The sequence below is a fragment of the Athalia rosae genome, chromosome 2 (genome assembly GCF_917208135.1).
Source record: "Athalia rosae chromosome 2, iyAthRosa1.1, whole genome shotgun sequence".
In the NCBI taxonomy this organism is placed as follows: Eukaryota; Metazoa; Arthropoda; class Insecta; order Hymenoptera; family Athaliidae; genus Athalia; species Athalia rosae.
Window position 1 is genome coordinate 28,123,951 of NC_064027.1, and position 14,111 is coordinate 28,138,061.

The 14,111-nt window shown below is 44.5% G+C and overlaps 1 protein-coding gene across 3 annotated transcripts in view; it reads left to right on the forward strand.

Moving 5' to 3' along the window:
- LOC105685708 (protein Skeletor, isoforms B/C) overlaps positions 1–14,111 on the forward strand; it is a 30,981-nt gene that overhangs the window by 8,984 nt on the left and 7,886 nt on the right. For all 3 annotated transcript variants that reach the window (XM_012400062.3, XM_048649231.1, XM_048649232.1), the window contains 2 exons: positions 2,577–2,802; positions 3,824–3,935. In XM_012400062.3, coding sequence (XP_012255485.1) covers positions 2,577–2,802; positions 3,824–3,935 — 338 coding nt within the window. The remainder of the gene's footprint in view (positions 1–2,576; positions 2,803–3,823; positions 3,936–14,111) is intronic.

Genomic DNA, 14,111 nt, shown 5'->3' on the forward strand with positions numbered 1-14,111 from the left:
GCGTTACCCTCGCCCGTATCTCTCTCTTTCGCCGCGCTCCGCAGCGGCGGCCGGCACTAGCCCGTCGAACTATAGTCCACTTTTACTCCCCGATGTGCACCAATCCTCGGCAGCGTTCCCCTTTTTTCTTTTTTTTTTTTTTTTTCTCCTGAAAGCTCCTGCAGCCACCACTTCAAGACCATATCCTGCTTTCAGGACCTCCGCCGCCGCAGCAGCAACCTCCGATTCCCCCTTTCTCCTTTTCCCCGCGTACGTTCATCCGCTGGTACTCCGCGTCGCATCGCTCGCGTTTGTACACGTTGTCGAAGCAGACCTGGAAACGGGTCGTGTCCGTGAAAAAAAAATATTTCGGACAATGGAGAGAAAGAGGAGAAAATCATTTCCGAAAATATTGGGCGATAAGTTTCTCCGGTGTAGGTGAGACGGTCCCTTTTACCGCGCATCGGGTAAAATGACGGCGTGGCATCGGTCGTCGACGTCGACGTTTACGGTGTGGTAATTATAGATCCATTAGCGTTAGCTGTTTCCTAACAAATTACGGTATGGCTGACTATAATCCAATTTCGCATCGACGTGTGTACGTCCACGGCGTATATAACGATATAATGCACACGGGGGGTTGGTTTGGGCACAAGTCATGGGTGGTTTATCGTGGCGCGGTGTTTAAGGGAGGTGGGCGTGTGCGTGTGCGTGTGCGCGTGTGCGTCGCGGCTTGGAAGTGTGCGTAAACGTGGATTTTCAAAGCCCCCGCGTTAGATAGTGATCATTGCATTCATTGTCACATCGCGCTATATATAATATATCCTGCGGGACGTCGGCCCCGTCGAATAAATGACGGGGGATGGGGTGAAACGATGTGCCGCTGCGCCGCGCTACCGACCGTTTCTGCACAAAACGTTGGGGGAACCTCAACGCTACGTTGGAAAAAGGGGTGCGCTAAAAGCTGAAACGCATTTCAGATAAGGACCACCAACGGCACCACTACCAACCTCCTGATAATTATCACGCGACAAACGTTTTTCTATATAGCCGTATACATACATGTACAATACGCACACCCACGTAGCCACGCACCGTGCGCACGATTTCCGTTTACGTTGGATCGGTTTTTCAACGGGAATTCACACGATTTCGGACGTGCGCGAGTCGTCGAAATTTTCGCGCCAAAAAGTACAACGCGACGACGGTGAGAAAAAAAAAGGATGAAGAATTACCGCCGCAGGGATTATTTTCCAGATCTTCACGCAGTTTGAACGACACTTAATTTCTCGTCGAGTATTTCATCTGCTCGGTTCAGGGGGGTTGCGTTTATTCGTTGGCTTACAAGCTTTCATCGCTTTCATCGCTTTCATCTCAATTCGCGTAATGGCAGTCGGTGGTTTTACGGTTTCAGACAAGTTAGTGTCTACGCAGCCGTATCAAATGAAATGAATTTCATGCAAATCAAAGGGCGCTGCAAAACCCCCTCCCCCTCCCCCACCCCCCGTACACAGCGTGTATCGTTTTTGTATTGGGGTGGCGATGCGTTAGACTCGCACATCCTCAACCGATATCTTTTGGGGGAGTCACACGCTTGCAACGATCCGACGTTAAACGCGGTAAGTTGCCCACGTAAACGGACGCAAACTTTTACACCCCTGATGTACACCCACCGCTATAGGTATAGGTATATATATATATATATACCGTATACAACTTTCTTGTATAAATTTACACCGTCTATGCGTATATAGAAAATCTATCGACTGACTCAAATACGCTTCCAATATATCCAATCGACGTTATATCGGATCCGGCGACCCGCCGTTGGGTACGACCTACCGGTCTGGAGGCGGGACTTTGAGCGGAATAAAATTTGCATATCATTAGCTCGTCGTTTACCGTGCACTGCACTAAATCTAGGAGTATAAAGCTCCGCGGACGATCATCCTAATATGCCGGGGGAAAACAGGAGAAGAGGACAAAGCGACAACGATCTCAAGGACGTTACACGGATCCTTTCAAATTTCGGATCGAAAATTATTATACAAAAAGTTACTTTTTTTTTCGATTTTCCGGAAAGCGAAATTTTCATTTTCTCTCAACTATTTTGAAAAGTTTTTAGTTTCGAAAACTCCGCGTCAAAGAAGTTAGGATTCCCCTATTCCCCTTTTTTCTTTCGGTGTCGTTCGGAGCGTTTCTACATGTATTTAGCGCGGGTCCTTTGATCCTTGGGAAATAAGGAAATGTCTACAGGAAATTGGAAAGGTAAACGTGTGAGTTATACAGGCGTCGCTATCGTCGAACATCCAAGAATGTCAGACTAACGTAGTACGACTGTAACGTTAGAAGGGAGGGTGCAACGCCCTCGAAAATCTATCGAGGACATTTCGCAGCTGAGCGAGGATTTGATTCTCATCATTTATAATTAGCGGCATCCCGTCACTCCGAACGCTACACCGGTACGATCCCCTGAAAATCAACGGAACTCCGTGAGAATTATTCGCCGCGAGATCCGCGTGGAAATCCGATGGGAAATTTCTTCGTCCGATTTTCAACTTCGTAGCCGCATCGTTCCAATTTTCTGTGTTTTTCAGGGCAGGCTAGGAACGGTCCGAATTATTACGGCCGATTGATAGGACCTCTGAAGGAATACAGCCACGGGATCGAAGGGACGGTTTACGCCGTCGACGACACTACGATATTCATCAAAGGTTTCAGCTACGACGGAACCGGTCCCGCCGCTTATTTCTGGGTCGGCAACACGTCGAGACCGAATCCCGAGGGATACATCGTCCCGTATCCCGAAGACTACAACGAGAGGTGAGTGCGTGTATTCAGACGAGGCGAAAGAAAGGGAAGACAGAAGAAAAAAAAAAAACAAACATACCCAACACGATCCACGAGGTGTTTTCTCCACACCTTGACCTCCGAATGTTATTTCGTTCTTCCCTCTTCCCCCTCCCCCCCCTCCCCACCGCCACTTATTTCACGTGGAGCGCGACCCCTATTATAGTTATACGTCGTTATATCCCGGAAAAAAAAAGGAGACCAGGGGGGAGTAAAACGTAATAACGGGAAGATGAACTCAGGGAAGAACGGGAACTGCAAGTCGGTAATTCCAATTTTATTAACTGCAGGAGCATCGCCAACTCGTCTTTCCACCCCGCTCCACGTTCTCTCTCTCTTCTCTCTCTCTCCGCACCACCCCCTCGCGGTGTTACACCCCCCACCCCCCCTCCCCACCCCCCCTATCCCCTCGACGTACCCCGAAAAATCTCCCTCCACAACAAGCCCTTTGAGTTTCATTGAGTTTCATTTCATCCCTCGACCCGACCGCCATGGGCTACTGCTTATACACATTGTACATACACATGCATATGCATATATATACATGAATATTTCCGTTTTTCGTCCTCCGTTTCGTCTACTTGTGTATCGTATATACTTGTGTGTATATACGATGTATATATCATCTGAATGGTATTTGTAGTCCTGACCGCGAGATGCTTTTTTCGCATTCGACGGGGGTGCGGCGTGGTCCTTCACCGCGAAAAACTTTTACCAAAATTATACCACGCGCGTTATACATCAGCTGTTCAAATCGTCGCACACCGTTTGAACTTTGAACGATCGGGGTCAAAAAATAAGAAGCAAAAAAAAAAGAACGAAAAAGGCATCGGGCGGGAGGGCGAAGTGTTTCAGAAATTCGGAGGGCAGGTGAATTTAGAGTATCTGTATTATTTTTTCACTAAATCTTGAATCCCTTTTTCGGGAAAATGAATTCGAAAAATACGGAAATTTGTAAATTTTTCTAATTTTTCTGTTTTCTTTTTTTTCATAGAGACCCGCCAGCCCTAAAAGCGTACAACAACACGGATGTGATCCTGAGGTTACCCCAGGGACACCGAATAAGGAATATCAAATGGCTCAGCATTTGGTGTCAAAGATTCACGGTGAGTGTATAAGTGGTTTGAAATGTTCATTTCTAGGTTTGTCCATGTCTACGACGAAATACCGAACATTCGATCGCGTGGGGGCTGATTAGAAACGCGCATACAAATTATGGCTAATGAGGGAACGAAATACCTCAGTTGATCGTGGAAACGCAGTCGGAAAATGGGCTAAAAAAAAAAAAAAAACGCATGCAATTCGTTGAAAACTGCGGTTTTCAACCTCCCAGAAATTGGCGCGATGCCCGAGCTACGCCAAAACTCGTTTTGGCGGTTGACAATTAAAAAGACAAAAATGAAGAGAAGTAAGAGAAAAGAAAATAAAAAAAAAGGGAAAAAACAAGACAAAATGAAAACCAGGGAAACGTTATCACCGTCACCACGCCCATATATAATAAGCTTCCGACCGCACGTAAAAATTTATGGGAATTTTTCTCAGTTTTTCTTTTTATTACTTTATTATAACGGACGAAGGAATGGATACAGATCCAGAATCCGCGGGTTTATGCAACACGAATTCAATCGACGTTCGAAAGAATCCGATCGTGGAATCTAGTGGTTCGCGTTGGCGTGTCTCTATTTTATTCTGTTTTCGCGTCGCGGCGTGCGATTCGTGTACGCTGCTGAATTCGTCGGACACCCGTTATAATGGGTCTTCGAACACGCGGATTCGCGATCGCGCGGACAATTCCGAGAGCGACCGCGACGCCGGCGACGATGCGTAGCTGATGGAGGGTTGTCACGGTCCAGAAGAACCCCTCAGACTGTGATATTAAACCCCTACGTATATAAGAGCAAAAGGGAACTCGGTCTCACCCAAACTCCGACTCCGACTCCAACCCCTGCGTTTTTTCTCTCTCTCTCTCTCTCTCTCTCTCTACCTACTACCCACTACCCCCGCAACGCCCGATGATACATATATACGCCCCTGTCTTGGCTTCCGAATCCATCGCGCACGCACCATTGACCACGAATACAGAGCCGATAGGGGCGTCTCGGCCCCCGGTATACGTCCCGCCGTTTTCCGGCCCCCTCAAAAATCAAGTTATCTCGATGCTTTATGTATCACCGGACTTAAAATCAAACATATTTCACCCGCAAAGAGCCGAAATCGCGCCCACGTACTCCGCTACGACTCCGACCTGATGCATAATTTTCTCCCCATCGCTGCCGATTTTCGGAAATCGGTATACTCCATGAAATTCTGACGAATTCTAATCCCTGAATATTTCGAAGACACTCGACGATTCGGGCGAATGTGCGTGGAGAGAAAAAAAATTGTTATCATGGCACACCGTAGGTGTACACGTAAGTATAGATACCGTCGCTATCGGTTCCTGAGGGAAGAAGATTTGCAGCGACCTGAACGTCTGTCAGTCAACTATACGTATACTCCGGACTTCGTTGGCTTAGGGGATGTATTGTCAGGATAAACCAGCTTCACGTATAACCTATCTCACCCTTCTTTTTCTTTTTTCTTTCATTTTCTTTTCTTTTCTTTTTTGTCTTCGTTTTTTCCTCAACGGACAGAGAAACCGACTCAAAATCCAACCAGAGTCCGCGGGACGATCTTTTCACGTAGTATATACCCTATACCTATATAGGTATGTATCATATATAACTCCGGCGTGGAATATAAGAGGAGATCCCGTTGCGATATCAAACCGCCACTCAACGGTCTACCGATTCAGATAGAATTTAGCAATTTCATTCTTTTTTTTTTTTTTTGTTTTTTTTTTTCATCCCCTTTTTTCGACCATTTTTTTTTCCTCTCTTCGTTCAGTCGGGCGTCCAGTTTTCTTCTCTTCTAGTCGTGGTCGCGACGCGGTCACCTAGAACCTCACAATCTCGATAAAATTCTGGGAGATCGGCGAACGTGTGGAAAGAGAAATCTGCGACGACTTTGCGAGGGTGGAACTGCAGTCGCAGTCCGGGAAGCGGGGGGTGGCGAAGATTGATAACATCTGCATCAGCTGATTTTTCAACCTTTGACGATCGAAATCACTGTTTATCCCTCGATCCCGTCTGTTCTAGAACTTCCTTTCGGTGCTTCTATCCACTGTTTATTTTCCTCTTTATACTTCTTCGTCTGCGCAGTTGTCGCAATTTTCGAATCGATGTTCCAAGGCGATGTACACCGGTACCGGACCGAAGATCCTCTCTGAAAAAAGATTGCAGATCCGCATCGCGGGTTCGATGTACCTGCCGTTATTGTACGGCGAAAGGAGGGACGTTCAAAGTTCGACGGACTATATACATATATACGTATCGTAAGGGTTATCTAATAGAGTCCGGCGAGCTCAGTAGCGGGGATCTGCTTTTTTCATCCCTGTCTTCCCTCCCCTTTACAAGCGCATCGATATATTCCTCTCTATTCTATTTCTCCGCACACTCGCCGCTATACCTATGTATATTAGCGCGGAACACGTTATACGTACACGTTACACGTAGACGCGTGGCGGTAGGTATGACACGGTGTGCATTTGCATCTGAATTTCCTTGAGCGGAACACTACAGTTAATTAAACGTCTCATAGTTTCGGGAAGCCCTGCCGGTGACGTGAAGTGGACCGACCGGCCCCATACCCCTCTCTCGCCCCTCTCCGCCTTTCCTTCGTCCCTCATCCCTTTCTCCACTCCTTTCCATCTCTTGCGAGAGCGTCGCCTCGTATTAAGCGTCAATTAATACATCCTATATTAGCACCTCCGTATAGGTACGTTTTACGTACAACGTACGTGTGTAATGTATGCGGGTGAAAGGTGGGAGGTGGACGCGCTTGTGTGTGTGTGTGTGTGTGTGGACGAGGCTAGGATAGGAAATGAAAATTGTGCTCCGTTCTCTGTTCTGCATACGATCCCGTCGACGGGGGTTGCAATAAGCTCGCCGGTTTCGAAGCTTTCACTTCAAACCATTACCGATTCTGCTGTACCGCACCCGGTAGGTACTTTGCGCCGTATAACGTTCACGGTGCTTTCAACATGGCGGCTGATTGCACTCGCAGTTTGTACGCAGAAAGAGAAAGAAAAAAAAATAAATAAATAAAGGAAAAGATTCACCCCGTTCACGCCGGGCTCTGCGAGAAATGATTTTGACAAAATGAGCGACATTTCAGATTTTCAGTTTTGGTTTTTGGGGGGAAGCGAGCGAAAGTTTATCGCACGATTTGACGTCTGACGTTTTCTTTTCGGGGGTTGCGTCTGTATAGATACGTAGAGGTACGAAATCGTTCCATTTTCCTCCCCGATGCCGACGACTAAAGACACGCCGGTTTCGCTAATCGTGCCAATTATTCCCCTCCCTCTACGCAATATTTCAACCCCCGGCGGAGCTGTTATGTTACCATGACTTTATCCGTCAAAACGAACACGCGATCTGTTTTAGTATTTCTCTTCTTTTTTTTCTCTTTTTTTCTGTCATTTTTCTACTTTTGTTTGCGTGCCGGTTTCGCAACGTCAAAAAAGCAACTTGTCAGAATGACGGTACGCCATCATCATTACCGTTGGGATCGTGATCATTATTTTTTTTTTTTTTTCTATCAATTCTGGAACATTTCGAAAATCATGTAAATATGCATAAAATGATAACAGCGTTAGTGAAGTGTTCAAATGGAAAAAAAAAAAAAAAAAAAAATCGCATCACGTCGAACCTCTTCAAGCAACCCTCTTCGGGTCTGCGGGATCCCCTTGGCTAGAGCTAATTTCTCTCGACGTCAAAATATTGGAATCTGAAGGTCTGCTAAAATCTAGAAGTCAAGATCCTTCGCGCATTCGATTCGTCATCTGCTATCCATCTCCATTTCTCTTCCAAGAGGGTTCTTCTCAAATTCCAAAATCTCTTTCTTTTGGTACTATGCGTTGTGCTGCTGCTGCTGCAAAAAATTGCGAGTCGTTTCTTTCGCCCTGACAAGTTTAATTCTATGCAACGATTTGCGACGGTCAATCAAATGGACGATAAGGGTGAAATTGAAAAAGAATATCGCACTTTTTCGATCTAGTTTTCCGATACATTAGACGAGGTATATTATTAAAGTGCCGTACGTCGATGCATCGACGTATTTCCTTTTGTACGGGGCATCCCGTTATACGTTGTATCTTCATATACATATATATACATATACATATCATACACCACCGGGGGTGAAAGGGGTTCCCGTGGGTTGAGTACGCGATCAGGTATTGAGGCACAGTTGATATTCTGGCAACAGTCGCGCCTGCGCTTCATTTGCGGGGGTGACGGTCGATGTTGGCCGGGGCTGCCTGCCGCCGTGGCACCGCGCTATCCACCAGGAATGCAGCTGTCTTAATGCCCGGACTTTAAACCGACGCCATCTTGAAAATTATATAATAATACTTTGAATAAATAAATACAGCCCATAAATACGTCTGACCGTATAATATCCCGCGCATAATTGACCGTATCCCGGACGAGCTGGAGCTGGATCTCCGTTCAATTCCTCAGGGGGATGAAATCGAAGTAGGGGGAAAAAAAATGAACGCGGGGTACAAAACGAAAGAATTTTCCAATCGATCACCGATCAATCGGACCGATCGCGATCGTCGCAACGCACGTAGGTCGCGTTGCACAGTTTTTGGCAAGAAATATGCATGAAATCGATCGGGGAATGAAGGACGGGAAGGAAAAAAAAGAAGAGATTCCAAAAAGTCGCCGAGTCACGAAAACGGGCTGTAGATTCGAGTCTGGGCCACGTCTGCATGTAATTTCGTGAAGAGGACCGCAGTTCACTTCGCGTGTAGCCCCCATTTCAATCGATTTTTTTTATTCTCATTTTTACAATTTTTCGGTCTGTTTTCGGTATTCATTTTTAGCTGGCCGAGTTCCAGTAACCATGGAGCTTTTTCGTAGCGGAGTCAGGGAGAATTGCGAAAGCTCTTCCGTATAACGTTTCAACAAAAGTCACGGTGCACGTACATCGTTTATTCGACTTTCACGCGTTTTCGAATTTGTTTCTGGTGTTTTTCTCTTTTTTTACTTTCGTTTTTCTTTCGAATTTTATTTTCTTACACCCCCATCCCCTCTCGTCCTCCTCTCCCGAGCTGATGCAACGAGCTTTCAAAGGCGCGTTCGCGAATCACCGCAGTTCTGGTTGGAGGGCGTCTCTTTCTGCGAAGCTCAGGTGCCGAGGAACGCCCTCGCAGTTGTAACCGGCGCGCCAGCTCCGCGTAAGTTTTGTCATCGCTTTCCCTCCGTATATATATATATATATATATATATATATATGTGTATATGTATATAATATAATACCACGTATATATATATATATAATATATATATATATATATATAAGATATGTGACATACACCTACGTACACCGGTGTGTGGTATAAGTGAGCAAAACGCGCGCGCGGAACACAAAATGAGGTAAAATGTATAGGGGATGAAGAAAGGTATACGTGAAGGTAAAAGGAAGAGGGGGGAGGGTGGGGTGGGTGGGTAAGGGGTGAATGTATGTCGGGGATGATGACCATATTATATATATATATACCTGTGTGGAATTGATTCTCGCGATCGGTTTTCACTTTTATTCAAAATGTATAATTTTAGGTACATCCAGCTGTGCGTGGGTATACCTCTATCTATGATTTCATTTCATTTCGTTACGATAGGAACCAATTTTATTTATGGGCTGCTCGTATCTATATTCGAGGATTTTTCGATTCGTTAATTATTTATTTTTTCTTTTTTGGCACTCACCCTGAACCCGATCGCGTTATCGCGGATATTCTTTCGGTGCGTGCGAATTTTTTGTAGCAAAAAATTGGAGGGGTTTCTCGATTTCGTTAAAACTTTTCACAGATTTTATCGTATACTTGGGCACCCCGTCCGCCTTGATCCGCTTCATTTTTCGATATTCTAACGAATCGGTTTTCAGGATAATCGAATCGCAGCTCGTTCAATATGACGATGAGAAATCCCATGCGCGTGGTAGGTACCTACGTACGTACCTACCACCTACGTCAGTGTCGAAAGGTTACGGAGTCGCGAACGGTGTGTGGGATGAACGCGGTATACTATAAAATACCAAAGTGGAGACGTGGGCGAGCAGTTGTACTCCAAAGTTGTACTCGTACGCTATGCTATAGAATATCTTGTAGCGCAATATCCGCACCGCCCTTGCGTTGAAGATCATTCGAGCACGTGCGGAGCGTTTATTAAATGAAAGCGTGTAACTAATATACCCACGCGTATACGCGAAGGTCTCAACGGGACGACGTTCGAGAAGGGACCAGTTTTAATTCGACGGAGAATTTCGAATTCCTTCCTATTTTTGTTTTATGATAAAAAAAAAAGAAAAAATGGAACCATAAGAAGGAGAGAAAAAAAAATATAAATCGTATTACATTGCTATACGTAAGTTTGAAACAAGAGCTTTTTCTCTGTGTAGTATAATATAAATTGAGGGGGCGACGAATAACGTCTTCGTTTGAGTAGCGGACGATAAATTTAACGATCCGCTTGTTACTCGTCGTCGCCCCTGCGTTATAACGCTCATCCGATTTAATCGAAGTTTTTGCGATGCGAAATTGTTTTTTTTTTTTTTATCTTATTTCATTCGTTCTTTCTCTCGTCTTCGCGGACTAAACCCCCCATTAAATACGACCCCCCCTCCGAAACGTCAGGCACGTGGTCTAATTAGCACAGATTTAACGCACGGTATCCGCGTCCGAGGTCCTCCGTGTTTTTAAGAGTTTAAGACTTTCGGATCTTAAAGACGCCATTTTGTTACAGCTATTAAACATCCGAGAACTTGACTGAACTCCGTCGTCGAATTTCTTGTACACCTTTTTCCATTTCCTTTTTGTCCCCCCACTTTACCCGATTCATTCGAGTAAAAAAGAAATATTATACGTGTATTTAGGAGGACCGGGGAAAAAGCACTCGTTATCAACTTCTCACTCGACAAGTATTCATGGGGCATTCGAAGTTTCCAAAATATTTTTTGAACTTGATGAAATTTTTTCGACGTTTTGAGGAGTTTCAGAAACCAGTCTATAAAACTGATGCAGTTATCGCCAATTTATCGCCTGGGAAAAGTGAAAAAATTAAAATCTCTCAATGGGAATTTTTTGTAGCCCAATTTTGATGATGGATTCGTGTTTCTGAGGTAAAAATATCCTGGAAAAGTGTACTGAGGTCGATTTTGAAAATACTTTATTTTCGGGCCAAAATTCAAAAAAATCCAAAGGGGTACCCCTTGAAATTTTGTCGATTTTGGGTCGAAAAAAAATATTTTATTTTATATGCTATTCTGATGTATTTTGATCCCAGGAATTCGAATCCGGAAGCCAAATTGATCTATCTATAAAATTTATCGAGTTATCGCCGATTTTTCGCATTTTGGAGCATAAAAATGGAGATATCTCGAAGGGAAAAATTCGTTGCTCAATTTGGACAACGGATTCGTGTTCCTGAGGTCAAAATACGTTAGTAAAGCGTCACGCGATCAATTTTTAAAAATAAAAATTTTTGGCCAAAAATCGAAAATTTTCCAAGGGGTACCCCTTACGATTTTTTCAAATTTTGGCCAAAAATTTTTATTTTTTAAAATCGATCGTATGACACTTTTCTAACGTATTTTGACCCCAGGAACACGAATCCGTTGGCCAAATTGAGCTACGAATTTTTCCCTTCGAGATTTACTCCTTGGAGTTTTTATTCAATTTCGGGGTAAAAAATTGACATGTTTTTTAAATCGGGTTTACAGGCTATTCTCATGTATTTTGATCTCAGGTATCCGAATTCGCAACTCAAATTGATCTATCTATTGAATTGATCGAGTTATCGCCAATTGATCGCTCCAAAATGTGAAAAATCATGCAAAAACATTTAGAGTTAAAAAAATATTTCGGAAAAAACAGCCCACTCGACGTGGAACGTCCCATGTATCCGCAGACTTCATCTTGCGATGATTTGTCGAAAATTCGGCCCACATATCCAATCACAGTGCATGTGCATCGTCCCTTACAACGGATACTCGCAGCGGTGCATATGCGTAGATGTATAATAAGGGGGGGGGGCATCTACGGTGTGCAAACAAGTACGTTTAATATACATCTAGGTATGTACGTCGGGGTTGTCGCGTGCAGCGATGATTTTATACGAGGGGGGTAGGTAGCAGGGCTATCGTCCGTAACAAGGCCTGATGTCTCAATTTCCGAAACGACGCCCGTCTCAGCGGGAACCAGGAACCCCCCATAGCCCGGGGTGAACTGATACTGGGGTGATAAGGTGCTAAAATAATATACCGACGTTATATATAGGTATATATATATTTTATACCGAGAGACCATTGTTTCCCGATGTTATCTGTCCCTCTAGTTTGTTGGGGGATTTATTTGATTGAATATCGACTCCCAGAGGTGGAATGAAACTGCAGCGTTCGTTTTGGTCTTTTCTTTTTTTTTTTTTTTTTTTTTTTTTTACGCTGCCCTTATATTCTGGGTATATTTTTTTTATTTTATTTTTTTTTTTACGAACGCGGTACCCGTTGCAAAAAACTCCGATGCAAACGGAGAATCGGAGGATATTCGACACGAAAAATCGGACATTGTTTCCGCGACGAGATGACGTCGAAAAATTTTCGTTCGAAATCGAAGAATTCAAAAGCGTTTTTAATCTTTCGCGTTACCGGGCTCAGATCATGGAAAAGTAGATCCAATCGCACGAGTTACGAGTCGGGACTACAGTTTTTATGCCGGTTAATAATTTCGTTCGCCATTTGGAGTTTAAAAATAATTCTTATTCAATGCGATCCGAAGGAAGAAATAAATAAATAAACGATGCGCGGGGTGCATGAAAAATGAACCAACGAGAAGCAATATAACAAAAAATTCAAAGCTCCGGTTTTTGCAAACCCTTTTCTCACGCAGTTATCCATACTACAGCTGGTATTAACGCGAGGAGTATGCGGTGTCGATATAATGGAGCGTTGGCATTTCTTTTCACATCGAAGATACGTATAGGTAGAACAATTTGAGGGTATACCTCATTTCGGTAAAGTGTCCCACGTGCATCGCACGTACCACACACCGTATACTCGCGGTACAATACGCGGCTGGATAGATTTTTTCAACCACGGATCACCGCGTCACGCTGACCTCTTTCGCGTATCATGCACACGACACACACATAATGTATTATTTTTTCATCTCATTTTTCGCCGTATCTTTTCCTTTCCGTTCGACGTACGGTTTCGCGATGAGGAAGCGCGGCTCACACGCGATACCAATTAGTTAATTATGAAATGAAAAACGAAAAATTGATTTTTTCAAATCTTTTCACCGCGAAACTAATGAAGCTGTAAACGTGCGTGGAGGACGTCACGCATACGCGTGTAAAGCAAAATCGGTAAATCAGCAACGCGCCCCCCCCCCCCCCCCCCCCCCCCGCATATACGTCAGCAGGAAGAGAAGCTATCCGTTACGCGTCCCGAATTTCCCCGCGCATTTCTCTCTCCAGTTCTCCCTCCGTTATAGATATTATAATTATCTACGTACGTACGTGCGTTACAACGTATGTATATACCAGCGCCGACAATCATCCCTAGGGACGTATCATCCAGGGTCTTAAATATTCGAGTGCAACCCCTTAGGTGGTCGTACCAAAACCGTGGGAGGTAATCTGAATAGGTATATACGCACGTAAGCTACATTTATTTAAACGGTTCGAGAGCGAAGTACGATCGAGAGTTGTAGAGAAAAAACTAAAAGGATCGTTTTCAAGCGGCTAGAATTATTGGATAAATGAAAAACTAGCACAACGGATACAAATTCCTATAATCGAATCAGAGGCGTTACGGGAATATAATGCCGCTCGTTAAGATACACTAATATATCGTACATACCGACCTACCCTTTCGAACGTAGGTAGGTAGGTAGGTAGGTAGGATGTGTGCGGCGGAGGTTCGGCAGCACCACAAAAACCGCAACGTCGACCGCTCGGCGATTACAGCTGCGCTCAGGAGCGTCATTAGGATATAACGTGTGTAATACATGTACGTACGTACGTACCAAGTTATATGTGTATAATACGAAGACATGTATATCCGTCAAAAAGCCCGTACGAGAACCGTCAGTTTGCGATACCTTTGATCTAGTCGTTACACTCGTTCCCGCGGAACGAGTCCGCGTCGTCCCGTTTGCCGTTCTGCAGACATCCCGC